We start from the raw sequence: 17705 nt of genomic DNA, 5'->3' as shown, positions 1-17705 counted from the left end.
TGTGTGTGTGTGTGTGTGTGTGCAAGAGTGTAGTTCTGACCACATTTGGCCTTTAAAGGTATTGACTCTTGCATGTAACAGACATTGAGGGCCTGTTTACACAGAAACTATTTCAGGAGAAAATGGAAAACTTCTGAGAGGCCGTTTACATGACAGCAGTGCTTGGAGTCACTGAAAACACAACTTTTTAACAATGGCTCCCAAAGTGGGAACCAGAAAACGCTTGGTCTCCATCTCCGGAGCAGCCAGCGGCGTTCTGGAGACCGTGCAGTGAACCTGACTGTCCAGCCCCTGTTGTGCGCACGTGAGCCCCTTCACTGGCTGCCCTGGGCGTCTGCCCACATCACCCATGGCAAGAAGCACCTCTGAATATTGTCCAGGTCATTTACAGCTCATTTCTCAATTCATCATCATAAGCTGTCTGTCCACTTTCAATATTTAAAATAATGGTAAAAATGAAATCTTAGAGATGCTGCTGCAGTAATGCTCCCTCACAACAGTCTGATCGCATCCTGAGGAAGACCTGTAATGGTGAAAGTCTTGACCCCAGTGGTGAATGTTACATAACACAAGCAGCCGAAGGGTTTAACAAGGTATTGTTAATTGTGCAAGAACCTGCACACGATTATAAAACACCAGAAGGCTGTTGACCCTGCAGGTATGAGCTGTGACAGCGCTCATTCATTCCTTTGAAATGTCCCTGGCACAATGATGAGATATCAAAATACAGGTTAGGTTAGGTTCGGTTTGGTTGGATTAGATTAGATGGGCTAAATTGAGTTACATTAGATATTTTAGGTTAGGTTGGGCTGTTAGATTAGATTAGGTTGAGTTAGATTAGATAGGTTAGGTTAGGTTCGGTTAGGTGAGGCTAAATTAAGATAGACTGAGTTAGATTTAGAGGTGAGGTTAGATAGGTGAGATTCGAAATGCTATTTTAGATTTATTTAGATTAAATAGATAAACAGATTACATTACATTACATTACATTACATTAGATAGACTAGGTTAAGTTATGTTGAGATAGATTACATAATTTAGGTTAGATTAGATAAATTAGGTTGAGGTACATTAGGTTAGGTTGAGTTAGATTAGATTAATTAGGTTTGGTTGAGGTAGACTGGATTAGATTAGATTAGATTAGATTAGATTAGATTACTTAGGTTAGGGTTAGGTTAGGTTATATTTGATAAGTTAGGTTGAGGTAGCTTATATTATATTAAATTAAATTAGATTTGGTTAGGTTAGGTTTGGTTGAGGTACATTAGATATGTTATGTTGGGTTAGATTAGATTAGATTAGATGTTAGGCTCAGTTAGGTCAGGTTAGGCTACATTAAAGGGGGGTATTAAACGTTTTTTTAGCCCTTTAGTATCAATCTACAGCACCCTCAAGCAACAGCTTTGCCCCAAGTTGGATGGTGAAAGCTGCATGTGTCAAAAACAACTTAAGGTTGAAGTTAATTGTTATTGATCCTTTGGATAAATTATTCTTCTGCATTTGACCGTTCATAGTTAGCTTTAACCAGACAGACTAGAAGCTGCATCAGCACAGCATCCGGGGGCAGTCGGGGTATTAGGGGGGTATATTTTGGGGTTGGGGTAAATTTTATGAAAGTCCCCAATAGAGGCCATAAGGTTGTGAGCAAGGGATATATTTCACTGTTGCCCCCAGAAGAGCCCGTTTACATAAAACCTTTTAAACCTTCTTTACTAAGAAGCATTTTTTTTTTTTTTTACTCAACTGGCAGGAAAGTATACCTTCCTGCAACACATTGTCAGCGGACAGAGAGATACGTTTCTCATCATTACAACATGAAGTATTTGGGAAGCTGAACAACAATTAGAATTTTAAAATACACCAACTCAAAAGTGAAGCTTAACTTTAGTCACCCAAACTTAATATGTTCCAGAAATCTGTTGCCTTGAAGTTTTTAGTTGTGCGACTTCTTTTTTCTTTTTAGCAGTGTACCACATTATTGAGCTGCTAAAATCAGCAAACATAACTCTGCTTTATGTAATAAGACAGGAAACCTTGAGCTGTGGGTCAAAACAGAGAGCCCCTATGAATCAGTCAGAATGATGTTTGAACGAATCCTTTCAGTTCCTGCAGGATAAAACCACAGTTCTGCATTTCTATGAAACAGCCGGACGACTCGTTTCACCTCCAAATACTTCCTGAAATCTGCACTTTTCAGAGCTGTGTTTTTGAGTCCCTGTATGATATTGAAGACGTCCATCTCAGAATTCTCAGAATCCTCTCGCTGCATCCTGTCGATGTGGGAGAAGTCTCAAAGCAAATGACTCGACGGTTTATTTACAAAGTGTGAAGCAGTGCAGTTGAGCAGTGTAAATACCGTTTGGGTGAGCGTGCACTGCGGACCTTACTGTAAATATCCAGCGCCTGTCCTGTGAGTTACGAGTGAACTGTGTTTGCATGTGGTGCGGGGGTTGATTCTGATGTTAAGTAACGCCTGCCTTCAGGCCTAACTCACTCCACAACATTGTCAAGTGAAAGCGCCAAACTTCCGTTGTGATCTGTGTGTCCATTTCCATGACAACGCTGCTCCGAGCCACTGAAAATGCAGCTTGTGGAAAATGACGTCCCAGATATGACTTTCTGAAAACTGTAAACATGTAAACAAAAATCGAAAAGATGAACAACAGCAGCCACTAGTGGCCCAACACGAAAACTACATCATTTCAGCATCATTTCCACGTAAATCTGCACATTGTTTTCAAAACTTTTCTGAAACAAAAATGAAGAAACGATGTATTTTTACCTGAAATGTTGTCTGAATGGGACTTAAAATAGCATTAAAAACGAAGTCCTCATTAAATCTTCGATTGCCGGTACATTCCACAATACAGATTGATGGTGGTGGGGGGCGGGGGGGGGGGGGGGGGGGGGGGGGGGGGGGGGGGGGTTCAGCTTTTCTCCAGAAAAATCTCATCAAAGTCATTTAATTTAGAGTAACTGTCATCAATATAAATCTCTAAATGTGAAAAAAAACTCTGGCAGACCTCTAACAAAAAGTACTGATGCAAGTTTTACAAGTGTGTGTGTGTGTGTGTGTGTGTGTGTGTGTGTGTGTGTGTGTGTGTGTGTGTGTGTGTGTGTGTGTGTGTGTGTGTGTGTGTGTGTGTGTGTCCGAGCAGCTCGGTGCATTTACAAGCTTTCCGGGACAAAAACACTGATAGGACATTGCTGACTGAACAACTTGCATTCATAGGAAATTGCCCAACAACTGATAATGTCAATTTGTGAGCTGTGTGTGTGTGTGTGTGTGTGTGTGTGTGTGTGTGTGTGTGTGTGTGTGTGTGTGTGTGTGTGTGTGTGTGTGTGTGTGTGTGCGTGTGTGTCTCCACCACGCAGGAACAGCACATTAATTGACGTAGTAGTGGTGATTTTCCACCTGATTTTCCCTCTGTTGGAAAGGTAGATGTATTATTTTTGTTGTATAGAAAGTGTCTCCTGTTGCGAGAGCTCTTCTCTGGGGTTGTCAGGCGAATCAGACAAGCTGTGTGTTAGATTTTCTCCTCTCAGACTCAAAAACATGTGAATGTGACACCGCCTGCATGCCGGGACTGTTTACAGGAGCCTCCGGACGGGATGTTTTTCAGCCATCCTCTGTTTTGGACGGTGTATGTGTAACGGAGGAGCTTATACTGTACACGGCGTCAAACATAAGCCAGGTCGTTGTGTTAAACTGGCACATGCAGATATGCTATCTCCACCAGCTGAACCTGATGCTTCACGCTGTCATAAATCGCTCGTTGAACACACTTTTCAGCCAAAAAACATGATTTATTTGCATGATTTTAATAGATGTTTTATTCTTGTAATGCTGCACAACAATAGAACTCCCGACAGGAAACCTGTCTGACATTTTTCTAAAAATTAATTATTTTTTTTCATTTTTCATGCAGTTTTAACTCATAAAGTGACTGTGTATATTGTACACAGTCTATAGCGTATCTGAGGATAATCCCATATCTCTGCTTTATGGTGGGAAGAAGAAAGGGTCTGTTTTTTTTTTTTCTCCTGAAAGTTCAATGATTTTTAAATTCAGTTCAGAACAATGCACTGAAAACATTCACAACGGTGGCATGAACAGACCGCCAAGCTGGACTGTTACTAATTCCAGGAGGATATGGACCAGGACCAGGACCAGGACCAGAGGAATCTGGACTGGGAGTCGTGACACTAAAGGAAAACATAGTTCTTATGGTCCGTCGACTGAGCATGTGCAGAAGAACGATGAACGACGGTCGTGGTGTATCCACAGTGGCTGCATTTCCACACAGGAATAGAGCGTGAACGTTTTCAAAAAGTTGTGTTTTCACCTGTTTCCACAGAGACATGCTGGATCTCCTCTCACTACAGACAGGAGATCCAGCACCTGATGGGATGTTCACACAACAACCTCATCCTGAACACCAACAAGACCAAGGAGGTCCCTGTGGACTTCAGGAGATCCGGGAGGAGGGAACATTCATGGAGGGGAGGTGGAGCGGGTGGACACCATCACGTTCCTGGGCCTCCACATTACATCAGACCTCACTTGGTCCACACACACGTCCCACCTGGTGAAGAAGGCCCACCGGAGGCTCTTCTTCTTCCTGAAGCTGAAAAGGACGCTGGATTTAAGCCTTGAAGGTTTAATCCACTGTGCCCTTGTCAGTTTTTATTCTGCTTTAAAACTTATTTCTTCAGACTTTTTCTAGATGTCTTTCAATCTATGTTATGTGTTTGCGAGAGCTGCTGATCAAAATGTTGCTGTGCTCTGCACGATGACAGTAAAGATTCTTGATTGATTGATTGAGATGGAAAGTTCCACCTTGGGAGCTGTTTTCACAAAGTTCAGTTTTCAGTGATTCGGATCCTTGTTGTTGTGAAAACGGACAACCAGAACGCTGTGAAAGTTTAGTGTTTTCACTCGAAATCATGTAAACAGGGCCTCAGTTGTTTAATTTCATCACATAAGCAACACGTGAAGGTTTACAGAGAGGGTTTTATCTTTTAGGTGGACGTCAAAAAAAATGTCAAAGAGGTTTGACTCTGAGCTGGATGGACTCCAGTCTGCTTCTGAATGGGCCGTTTGCTCTTTTAAATCAGCGTTTAGTTTGTGCTGATCAAACGTTCACGCACATCTGTACAAATATAACATAATCACATGAAAGAGACCCCAAATTGCACTGCCGTGGAGCAGCGGCTGCGCAGCCAGACCAAACAAACTGCCACGCTCCCCGTCAGCGCTCACCCTGCGTGACGACAGCGGCGGCGGGGAAAAACCTTCTAAAGTGTGTCATGAAGCGCTCGGTGCGCGATTCAAGGCAAACAGGAGTAGGAGGTTAAAGTACCGAGTGTGCTGACGTAAAGCCACACACACACACACACACACACACACACCTGATAACAGCCCGGGTCCACGGCGGGCCGCCCTCTGCAGAGAAACACATCCAGGGGACTCTGGTGGAACCTGAAGGTCTGCAGGAAAAGAGAAATAAAAAAAAAAAAAAGAAGGAATAAAAATGATTAATTGATGACGTACCGGGAGCAGTCGTGACAAAACCAGCAGGAGGAGTCGAGGAAGTTCATCTGAGGAGAAGTGGTGTCGTTCATCCAGATCATTCAAGCCTGAGTGAAAACCTCCGCAGACGCAGGGAGAACATGGAAACTCCGCACAGAAAGGCTCCCAGGTCTGGACTTCAGCCAGGGATTTGTCACTCCAGAACACAAGCAGTCGCTGTGGCCCAGTCAGTTGGAAGGTTGCAGGTTCAATTCCCTGTATCTCCCTGTCCACAATCAACCATCTATAGCAGCCACATCCACCGGTTAAAGAATTTCTATTCTCACCACGACTCCCGTGTGCAGCAGCAGGAAGAACTGAATCAACTTATTTTACTTTGACACAATACAATTTATTGTGTTCAGCATGCTAAAAATAACCTTCTATTACTAAAACATGTATAATAGAATAGAAATACTGCATCAATCCCACAGGCTAATTCTTTATTGAATTATAATAATTGCTTTTCTTTTCAACAACATGATTTTTAATTTGAAACTGGACAGTCTTTTAGTGCTTTCTCCACTTTCCTATTTCAAGTTTAGAATTTTCTTGTCAGCTGTTTTGTCTTGTCTCTCAGCTATACAATAGTTGAGTGAGGTTTTTTTTTTTTTAAATACCCACTAATGCCACACATCTTGTCTGTGCTGTACTGTGGCTTATCTTTACAGTGCAATGTCTGGGAGAAGAGCGCCATCTTGTGGATAAAGCATGCACTCAGCCACCTATTCCACACCTCTTCAGTTCTTTAACTCTGTTTCTGTTCCTTATTGTGACAAATGAAAAAGAAAAGGCCTATTCCAACTGAGTTAGAGCGGAAACAAGAAGCAGAGGGTCTCCAAGATTATTATCTATCTGTTTTCCTCTAATTTTCCAGCAGATATTTTATAATTATACATTTTTTTGTCTGTTTTTAGATAGACTATTCAGGTTTTGAATGAATGAATGAATGAATATTTTTTTTGAATGAATGAATACATTTATTCGAGGTACAGGAAAAGCAACACAAAATATATTGTACAATAACTAACACAAAATTCCCCACACTGGGCAGAAAAAAAAAGATTATACAGAAGCAATATAAAAAAATAATAATAATAATTAAAAAAAATGAAAAAGAAAAAAAAATTAATTATAAAAAAAAAGAAGAAATAACAAAAACAACAAAACCCCAACAACAATATTTACAATTAAGAACTAGACATATGTTGTTTTCAAATTTGATGACTGTGCCTCGAAAAGGAGTGGGATGAAGATAACTTGTTAACTCCCACCCCTTGTCTTCCTAAACATCTTTAGGTTGCCATAATAATGAATTAAGTGCCAATAGTGTGTATATATATACATATACATACACACATACACACACATACATATATGTATATATATGTATATACATATACATATATATATATATATATATATATATATATATATATATATATATATATATATATATATATATACATATATATATATATATATATATATATATATATACATATATATATATATATATATATATATATATATATATATATATATATATATATATATATATACACACACACACACATACACAAACACCCATACACATAAACATACATATTACCATTATTAATACCACCGCCCTTAACACATCATCAACACATATCAACATATAGAAGGATATCTCCAGTAATTGTAATCAATGGTGCTAATTGTTTATATTTAACTTTAGTTTAAGCATGGTGTTATATGGACCTGCTGCCAGAGGGGGACAGTCCTCAGGCAACAGGACCACCTTATGGAAGTGTCTGTACTGTGCATTAAAAAGACAAGAACTGGGAGTCTACTGCTAGATGGTGGTGACCTCCCAGCAGCAGAGTCCCCCTTGCCTGCCCTACACTAAAGACTTGTTAAGTGTAATATTTATTATGTATTTGTTTAAGATTAGCACCATTATCACTTACTGTATTGATTTTATGTTTGCAAAGTAAAATAACATGTTATACATTGATAATAGATATAATAACACAACATCAAAGTATTGTGCTTGATTAAGATATAACAGTAGTTATAGTAATAGTAATATCAAGTATCATATGTTGATGATGTAATTGTAGTGACAAATGTAGCAGTAGTAGTAACAATAATAATAGTAATAGTAATAATAATACCACCAATATATGACTGAATAATAAATACTATAATTGACCAGTAATCTAGTAGAATAGTCTTATATAATACATATAACATTTTAAATAATTGATAATTAAATCTGGATTTAAACAGATGAATATTTGGACATTGTTTAAGTTCTGGTCCCAGTTGATTCCAAAGTTTAACTCCACATACAGACACACAAAAGCACTTTCTGGTGGTCCGCGCTGCTTTAATCTTAAAGTTACCACATCCCCTGAAATTATAGCCCCCTTCTCTCAGCATGAATAGCTTTTGGAGATTCACCGGCAGTGTATTTTTACTAGCTTTGAATAGAACCTGGACTGTATAAAACTCAACCAAATCAGGGAGTTTTAAAAGATTTGCCTGCAAAAATAAAGTGTTAGTGTGGTCGTAATATCCTACCTTCTGTATGATTCTTACTGCACGTTTTTGGAGTATAATGAGGGGATGTAATGAACCTTTGTAATTATTGCCCCAAACCTCTACACAGTAAGTTAGATAAGGCAAAACTAACGAGCAATATAATAACAGTAATGCGTGATAATCTAAATAGTGTTTAGCTTTATTAATGATTGAAATGCTTTTGGAGACTTTACCTTGTATGTGTCTTATGTGGGATTTCCAGGTTATTTTGCTGTCAATAGTTAATCCCAAAAATTTAATTTCGGAAACAGTATCTAAGTCTATGCCATCAATATTTATTACGGGGTCTAAATTGACATTGTAGTATCCAAAGAACATTACTTTAGTTTTGCTTAGATTTAAGGATAATTTGTTAATGTCCATCCATGCTTTCAATTTCATTAATTCATTATTTATATTATGGATTAAATCATTATAATCATCATTAGAATAAAATATATTTGTGTCATCTGCAAATAGGATTAATTTTAGTAATGTAGATACCTGAAATATATCATTAATATATAGAATAAACAACTTTGGCCCTAACACAGATCCTTGAGGAACCCCACAATCAATGCCCAAATACCCGGATGAATATTCTCCCATCTTGACATACTGCTGTCTGTCAGTTAAATAACTTTGGATCCAGCTTGAAGCCGCTCCCCTAATACCATACCTTTCCAGTTTTCTTATTAAAATGCCATGGTTTAAAGTGTCAAAAGCTTTTTTCAAGTCAAGTTTTCATACAGTTTCAGTTTCAGATTTCATCTTCCCATGTCTTCTTTTTTAGTGACTTGAATTATTGCTAGAAAAACTGCATAATCAATCAATCAGTCAATCAATCAATCAATCAATCAATCAATCAATCAATCAATCAATCAATCAAGCTGAAAGGCATCTCAAAATAAATGACTCTGCCATGAAGAGGGGACAGGATTTACAAAATGTGACACATTGCATTTTGCAGTGTGATTACAGTTTTAGTGTGTATTCAGTACAAATGTTGCTGTAAATATCCAGCGCCCTGGTGAGTTATGACCGAACTGTTTGCATGTGGTCCAGAGGTTGATTCTGATGTTAAAAAACATCTGACTTCTCACAACAATAGTTTCAAGTGAAAACACAAAACTTTTGTGGCAATTTCGATGTCCATTTGCACAATAAAAGCTCAGAGTCACTGCAAATGCAACTTTTTGAAAACGATCCAACATTATCATCGTGGAGAGACAAAGACAACCTTTTGAAAACACTTGGGCTGAATTTCTGTCCAGATGCTGAAAATGCCGCCGCTCCTCATGCACACCACAGCGATAATAAATAGATCTTCTGCAGATTTGCCAGCTGATAGACAATAACATCAACTGCAACCAAATGGCATGATTTCCAGTCCATGTTTCCCTGGGATTTTATAGCCTTAAAGTTGAATTTTGTATGTTCAACCAACGCACACTAGTCACCCAGCATCCAATGTTTCAGCCGTTTTGTGCAAACAGACGTTGCCGAAATGTTCCAAAGTAAAGGCAAATCTTTTCTGAAATAAACAAAACTGTTTTCTTGACATCATGTGATCGGAGGCCTGAGTTTGGCAACATCTCCTTAATTTCCGTTCATCTGCTTAATGAACCAGTAACTGTACGGTAATTACTGGACAACTTAAAGGATCATGGTTACAATTCATGATAAGAACCAAATAAGTCGCTTTGGTTTCACTTATTAAAATATTTAAAATGAAGCTGGAGTCACTCTGGGGAATTCCCGCTGTGAAAGCGCGAGTCACGCATGAGTCACGCTGACGTAATGACATCACGAGGCCTGTGCGGAGAAGCGGAAGTAGAGACAAAAACAACAGGAGCAGCAGGGGCTGCGTTTCTCCGGCAAGAAGGGCGAGTTCGCGACCTTACGCTCACTTGTCTGCCCTCACAAAGTCCCACCTGGCTGTGGACGCGCGACACACTGCTCCCTGTTCAAATCATCTGCAAAAATGTCGCTGCTTCAAAAGTTATTCGGTAGCGGGGGTAAGGGTGGGAAACAGCCGACACCCCAGGAGGCTATCCAGCGGCTGAGAGAGACGGAGGAGATGTTATCCAAAAAACAGGACTTTTTAGAGAAGAAGATCGAGCAGGAGCTCTTAACGGCGAAGAAAAATGGCACGAAAAACAAACGAGGTGAGTGAGAGGGCTCGTCACTCGTTTAGCCCGCAGGCTAACGGTGAAGTTGTCATCTGGCTGGTGATTCGGATGAACTGGTATCCCTGTTGATTGGTGGCCTACTTCCTTTTAGCGTCCCCCGTTGTGGCTACACACACAAAATGTGAAAACAGAGACCCACAATAACTACAACACTTCGAAATTTGATTCTATACCGCGTTTGTTCGGAAAACTACAGATTTCTGTTGAATTTTCCCGTTTCACTTCTGCTGTAATCGGCAGCAAGGAGGCACGCTAAAGGAAGATGACCACCAAGTTAACAGGGATACCAGTTAATCCGAAACACCGCATGTTTACTTGAGGGACAAGTTTCAACTTTATTGGTTATGTTAAGTCAGTTTGGAAGTCAAATAACCAGATAGTTAGTTGAATAACAATGACAAAAGTGATCTAATTGCTTGAAAAGTCAATCTGCTGTGTGGGTGAGAGCTCCAATAATGTGAAAGTAATCCAACTTTGATTTGCTTGTCAAAATTTCTATCCAAACTTTTATTTTTAGCTTTTGGGGTATGTTGATATGATCTGCTCTGTTTAAAATCAATCTTGATAATACTCTATAGCCTGTTATTCTTATTCTGCTGTGATGATCATCTGATAGTGTCTTTATTGTGTAAAAATTACTTGAAACTAAACTGTGAATAAGATATTTATAGACTTTTGGATTTAGTTAATTTATCAAATCAAATGAGGGACACAGTTTAACTCTTTGAAACTAGAAGGCCTTCATTATATGACAACGTCTCAAGTGAGAAAATACTTTTTTTTTAATTTCAAAAAGGTTTCACATATACACGTCAACATTTTGAAAACAATGTCCATTTACACAAGGGGGTTTGAAAACAATGAAGTTTTTTTTGTTGGGCCACTAGTAGGTGCTGTTGGTTGTTTTTGTAATGAAATTGAATTCCGGCAGAGGGACCGGCCTGGCCTGTAGATGGCAAACTACCAATCCTACTTCAATGACAGTGATCAAGAAACGTATTTGCTTGATCACAGCGAGTTTTCTTCTTGATATTAGATGTGGACTATGCTGTTTGAGAAGTCTGTGGCATTCCTGCAGATTCCCTGTCATGAGCTCATCTCCAACCTCTTCGTAAACCTCCTCCTCAGACAGACGCAACACCTGATTCCACATCTGAAACCTGATTTTCAACATAGCTCATATGTTCAAGCTGACTGTTCCGAGAAAGATTGATGACTTTTAAAGTTCCTCATATTATGTAGAGCTAATCTGTCACGTACTTACTTTTACTTAGGCCTCGTTCAGGTGAAAATATGTCGTTTTTGCTTCAGAAAAGTTTAGTGTTTGCACGGCTCCATTTTGAAAATGACGTCTGTTTTCACTCCCAGCTCTGCAGCTTCATAATCAGATCTACATGGCTTGATGGCTGACAGCGCTATCTAGTCAGTGTAATCTCATCAACCTGGAGCTGTCGCCTGACGTCTGTCCTGCTCCTCCTAGATCGACCACAGCGCACGTTTATCAAAAGTGTGTGTGCGTGTGTGTGTTGTGTGTGCGCGCACGCTACAATTCAGGCTTGGAGGTTGAGTTTCACCAAAATACAGTATATTAATTGTAAAATATGACAGCAAAGCATATTATTACTCAGGAACTAATACTTGCTTGAATCTATACTTTATTTTATATTGAAATATATGAATTCGTTCAGTTATTGAACTCCAGGTTCATATTATTTTTACTACTTTTAGGAGACACGCTGTATTTTTTTTTAAAGTGTAGTTTCCTTAATAATTATTTCACTGAACCACTGGCCACTTTTCATTTAAATAAGTTAACACTACTGTAGGTGGGATCAGGTACTTTCATCGTTAATTTTGCTTTAAATTGTGGAGATGCATAATGTCAGTAGTATTTTAATGAAATTTATTAAGACATTCATCCAATTGGAAAACTAAAAATGAGAAAATTACACATTTCAACATTTTAAATAGATATTTATGAACTTAAGGGTGAAAACATACAACTTTTCTGAAACAAAATTGCAGCAATGATGCATTTCCACTAGAAACGTTGTCGTAAGAGTAAATTTAAAGTCTCCTCTGCAATCCTGAGTGTGCTTCCTGAGCCGGACGGGCTGGTTTTGGGTCCGACCGTTCACCCTCGCTGCTCTCTCTCCCTGCAGCCGCCCTGCTCGCCCTGAAGAGGAAGAAACGCTACGAGAAGCAGCTGGCTCAGATCGACGGCACGCTGTCCACCATCGAGTTCCAGCGAGACGCCTTGGAGAACGCCAACACCAACACCGAAGTGCTGAAGAACATGGGCTTTGCGGCCGACGCCATGAAGGCCGCTCACGGACACATGTGAGAGAAACGCCGGACTCGAGCAGCTCTTGAACGATCGCAGAGCTTTTCATGTTCACACCGAGCAGTTTACCTTTTAACGGTCACAGCAGAGTTTAGTCTCTGCCTGAAGATGCTACTTTCATCAAATTGATTTCAGAATGATGTTGCATTTGATGGTCCTCAGTCGAGGGCGTGTTGTGGTTGATTGAAGGTGTGAAACGTCAGTGTTTCTTTCACAGGGACATCAACAAAGTGGACGATCTGATGGCCGACATCACAGAACAGCAGGAAATCGCTCAGGAGATCTCCGACGTTATTTCAAGACCGGTCGGCTTCGGGGAAGACTACGACGAGGTGAGAATGGAGGGAACAGTTCCAGAACAAAGAAACTGCGGGGAGTTTAGAGAGGAAGTGTAACAGGAGACGAACCGCTTTGACGGGTCTGTTCATTTTATTGGAGCAAAAGATCAGCAAAGCCCACTGATTTCCTTCTTTTTTTCATGTTGAGTCAGTTGTTTCTTGGATTTCCCCTTTTATTTTATCTTAAAGATAAAACTCTACTGTGTTTGTCTTCAAAATTCAGTTTTCTATGTTTGAAACACAGTTTTATACGTTCAAAGTACTTCTTTTTTGTGTTCGAAGCAGTTTTCTGATCTCTTTTTCCATAACCGTGTGGAGCCGCCACTGTTTCCCAGGCTCCGTGTCGTTTTTGTATAAGTTTCCTCACGTCGACGTTCTGCCGCTGCGTGTTTAGGATGAACTCATGGCCGAGCTGGAGGAGCTGGAGCAGGAAGAGCTGGACAAGAACCTCCTGGAAATCGAGGGGACAGAAGACGTTCCTCTGCCCAGCGTGCCGTCCACGTCGCTCCCGTCCAGACCAGGCACGCCGTCGCAGCTCCAGCTGTCTTTCTCCCGTGTCGGGCGGCTGAATGTAGCTAACGGTTTGTTTCCGTTTTCCCACTTTCAGCCAAAAAGCAGGAGGAGGAAGACGACGAGATGGCGGACCTGGAGGCCTGGGCGGCTAACTGAGCTAGCTCGCCACGCTTACCCGGCTGGCGCCCCTTTTCCTGTGTTTCTCTCTGTTACCGATCTGGACCCGGACACCGACGTGAAGAGACCGGGAGACTCTGGGCTGCCGGCCTGCTCCTCCGTCTGCAAGCTCTCATCCCAGTATCTAACCACACTCCGACCCTGAAGTATGCACTCCAGGCCTTTTCTCCTCAGATCACCGTTACACAGCCAAGAATCTCTGAGCTTCCAGGTGGCATTTGAAGGGAAAACGCCACGACGGCCTGCGGTTCACTCGGTCATATCGGAGTGCATACTTGCAGAGGAGGGTGTGTGTAGGGACAGGACGAGGCTTGCATCTGGGAGGATCGTGAAGAAGCAAGTGACAAAAGCATACGAGACTCTGCCATTTTTCTGCTTCCTGTGTCGTCGTCGCTCTGCTCTGTTGACAAAGATGACGACGAACCACCTCATAAATGTCTGCAGACGGATGAATATATACATACATATACTATATCTGTAAGTGCAGGACTTTCATCATTGAGACGTCACTGTCAGATTTGAAACATGGATGGTTTGAAAATTGAAAGTTCTGCTCCAAATCAAGACAAAGTGCTGCTCTCTTGCCAGTTTGTATCACCTTCTCACCCCTGTTGTGTTGAGGAATCGAACCCATAGATGATAAATCACTCCCTTTAGCTGTCGACTGAGCTGATTGGATTCGACTGTGAATTACCTCATGACCGTCGTCGGTGCTGTGAGAACGAGCTTCAACCTGTCCCAGGCAGAGTTCAGCAAAGTCACTCAACTTTCTCTCCCCTTAAAGCTGCACTCCAACCGCTAAAAGACGCCTTTAAAGAAATTGATCCTGCTGCTTTACCCATTAAAAGCGTCACTGTAGTGCCACGTGTTTCGCACTTTTCCTGGAGTTACTGGATTGTGGTTCTTCTTTACATTTAGCTCGTGTCACTGCAGTGAGAACTGGAGGCTGAAACCCATGATTTCCTGGTAAATTGAATGTAATTTGTGGTGCTTACATTGAGATGTTACGGTACAGTTTGATACAAATCTCAATGTTGAGGTACAAAAATTTCAAAGTCTCCAGATTCAACATTAGAAGTGTGTATTCGACTGCTCCCTTTCACACACTCACTGTCCAGACAGAACCCGAAGCACCACTGAGGTGAGGACGTCTGGTTGTAGCTTAATTGATCTTTTCGATGATCAGATTCGTAAACCCCCCCCCCCGGTTTAAACCCATAAAATGTTGAACACCGTAATGCCTCCATCCTCCTCTGCATCTGAAACGTCTCGTGCCTGACACCTCCAGCGCCTTCCCCGTCTGTGGTTCAACAGTGACGAGAATGTGAGAAAATCCTGCTTGTTTGAATTTGAAGATCGTGTGTGTGTGCGTGTGTGCGTGTGTGTGAAATGCACAGAAACCTCAGTCAACCTCCCGACGGTGAGCTTTGGCTCACTTGTAGTGCTGCAACGACTTTCACACGGAGCGTGAGGCGTGTTCTCTTCACGTTGGTCTTCCTGAAACGGAGGAAATGGCAGGAAGCTTCCGCCCACTGCCTCACTTTTTATAGCAGCGGCTTCAGCTCGGTCCTGTCAGCAGGACCACAGACCGGGGCCTCAAACTCACCCTGAATCACTCCTGACATCACCTTATGTTCATTTTCCTGTATGTTTCTTTCCCTTCGCGCTCGCCGCACAGAAACACCCTGCGAGCCGGAACCACAGAGAGGTTTGCTCAAGGTTCTCTTGTCTGTGTGCGACTGTATGCAGATGATGTGAATAAAGCTGAAATTCAATCAGAGTCAGCCTGGTGGCATTTGTCAACACTTTCCTTCTCACACACTCACGAAGAGGCTTCTGTTTCTTTTCAGCATCTGGTCGCAGCATAGAGATCTAAAATCTCTTCCCAAGCTCCTGCGGTTTCTCTGTGTTGTTTCTAGGCAGCATTGTTGGTACCTGAGCAGCGCCTCTGTGTACTGAGCCATGTTTCTGTGTAGCGGACTGTGTCAACGCCACATCCATGTCCAGCGCATCTTCAGGCCTTCCAAAAGAGCCAAACACTTTCGTGCTGGACTTCGTTCTGGGCTCGCCAGCGTGTCTCACCAACTGGAACAAGACTTTTACAATTTACATGAAGGACAAGGTTCAATGACTTAGTTTGGAAGTCAAATAATCAGATAGTGAAATAACAATGAGAAAAGTGATGTAATTGTTTGAAAAGTCAATTTATAACATGGGTGAGAGCTCCAATAATCTGAAAATACGATGGACGGTAAACGACCCAAGAAGCGACCCTTCAGAGACACAGCAATCGAAACCCTCACTGGTGAGGTGGAGAGCCGGTCTCCTGTCCTTTTTGGAGGACGCAGCAGTGGAGTCGCCACTGCTGAGGTGAAAAAAAGTGGTCCGACTTGAAGGTGAGCTGTCATATTTCACAGTGTCTCAACATTGCAGAAACACCTTAAAAAACGTAACATAAAAATGTAGTGGAAATTGATTGTGCATCCATGCATTGTCAAAATTGTTTTGCCTCTTGAGTCAACACGATTTTAATGCGCTGCAGCACATCGGCTCATAACTCCAGTGTGTCATAGTCACAGCAGACTATTCTATCAATTCAGAAGCGCCAATTAGAGTCGTTGCAAACAGCTTGGACTCTGTGAACCCGTGATGATTCGAGTTCGGACGTCAGATATGGCCATGGCAAAATAGCAAACATTTTTTGTGTCAATTTGCCATCTCATTGAGAACAATTTGAAGTGTGTATCATGAGAAGAATTATGTCATTACAAGTGGCAGTAGGTAATTGTAAGTGCAGAGATGAACAATTGTACATGTTTTTATTGCGTGATGTGTTTGATTGCTCCCCTTTGAACTATTTATTTTTTTGTTTATTGTAGACTTCCTCATTGTGCAGTCCGTGTACGGCAGCTATTTTGTTGGCGGTGAGGACCGCAAAGTCCAACGCATTAGTTCCCTGCGGTAGATTTTTATAAGTACCAGCTTTGGCGCAGAGGAGCCGCTGCTCAAAGTTTGGGGCTCGTTTTGGGCCTGTGAACACACGCCTGATGAAGAAGGCCCAGCACGGCTCTTCTCTATCAGGCTGGATTCTCTTCCCAGCTGCTCTGACTTTTACAGAGCGACCACTGAGGGTGTGACCCGCCTGCACGAGGGGCAATTAATACTTGTTTTTCACTTCTGATCAGTATTTATTTCTATCTTATATTTAGGCGCGTTTGGTTTTTTATATTGAAAAACCGGAAGTTTATTTTCCCCAAAACCGGAAGTAGGGAGTTGAGCTTTTCCTCTGAGTGGACACTAAAAAAATCCAAGACAATCTGGCTGCAGACCGGGTCCTGAGAGTGGAGTACTGCAGCTGGACCCCTCTCAGAAAATCTTTTTCTGCACCAGAGACAGCAGAACTCTGCCTATCTGTGCCGAACAGCCACAAACTTGTCATTTTCAGTTATTTTGCGTGCACGGCGCCTGAAGAAGACACGACAGGCCGAATCGCGACTGTGCACGCTTCTGGACGGACTGAGCTCTGCTCTAGAAAAACGAGAAAAAGGTATGAAAACTTAGAGTGTCACAGTAAAAACTGAGAAATATTTTATTCTATGACAAACTGACTGAAAAATCCCGTTTTAGAGGGCTGAGAACTGTCGAAGGAGAACTTCTGGGAGTTTCTCAGGCTGAAATCCCCCCTCTTGGTAGCGAGTCGCCACGTGTTGCAGTGAGCACCGTGCCGGCGGCCATTCTGGGGTGTATTCTGCTTTTTATGTTTCTGAAGGATGTAACATCGTAAAAAACATTCATTTTAAGGGTTTTGATTCAGGAATTCCCATTGAGTTGTTTAGTATTGCTAAATTGATTACATTGTGAGAATTTACACCAAAAACATTAAGTCCATTAATCAGTAAAGGTGTGTGTATTTATGCTGATTCTGTGGTAAGATTGACGGGTTTCATTAAATGTATTTAAAATCTATAATCCCATGCCAAAAAGAGAGAAAACGCACATGG

The 17705-nt window shown here is 41.4% G+C and overlaps 1 protein-coding gene across 1 annotated transcript; it reads left to right on the top strand.

Annotated features, from left to right (window-relative positions):
- The first annotated feature begins 9961 nt into the window (after nucleotides 1-9961).
- Nucleotides 9962-15484, top strand: LOC115389182 (charged multivesicular body protein 4b-like). Its single transcript, XM_030092641.1, has 5 exons — nucleotides 9962-10308; nucleotides 12495-12672; nucleotides 12894-13008; nucleotides 13409-13535; nucleotides 13622-15484. Exons 1-5 carry the CDS (start codon nucleotides 10125-10127, stop codon nucleotides 13681-13683), a joined length of 666 nt encoding a protein of 221 aa, XP_029948501.1. The 5' UTR covers nucleotides 9962-10124; the 3' UTR covers nucleotides 13684-15484.
- Nucleotides 15485-17705: the final 2221 nt, after the last annotated feature.

This window comes from Salarias fasciatus, chromosome 5 (genome assembly GCF_902148845.1).
Source record: "Salarias fasciatus chromosome 5, fSalaFa1.1, whole genome shotgun sequence".
NCBI lineage: Eukaryota > Metazoa > Chordata > Actinopteri > Blenniiformes > Blenniidae > Salarias > Salarias fasciatus.
Note: the sequence above shows the minus strand (reverse complement) of the source record. Positions and strands in the feature narration are given on the sequence as shown.

Bases quoted from the DNA above. Each gene is read 5' to 3' on its own strand.
- LOC115389182 (XM_030092641.1), top strand. From the start codon at position 10,125: ATGTCGCTGCTTCAAAAGTTATTCGGTAGCGGGGGTAAGGGTGGGAAA. The intron at 10,309-12,494 runs GTGAGTGAGAGG...CTCTCCCTGCAG, and splicing joins TGGCACGAAAAACAAACGAG to CCGCCCTGCTCGCCCTGAAG. The intron at 13,536-13,621 runs GCACGCCGTCGC...TCCCACTTTCAG, and splicing joins GTCGCTCCCGTCCAGACCAG to CCAAAAAGCAGGAGGAGGAA.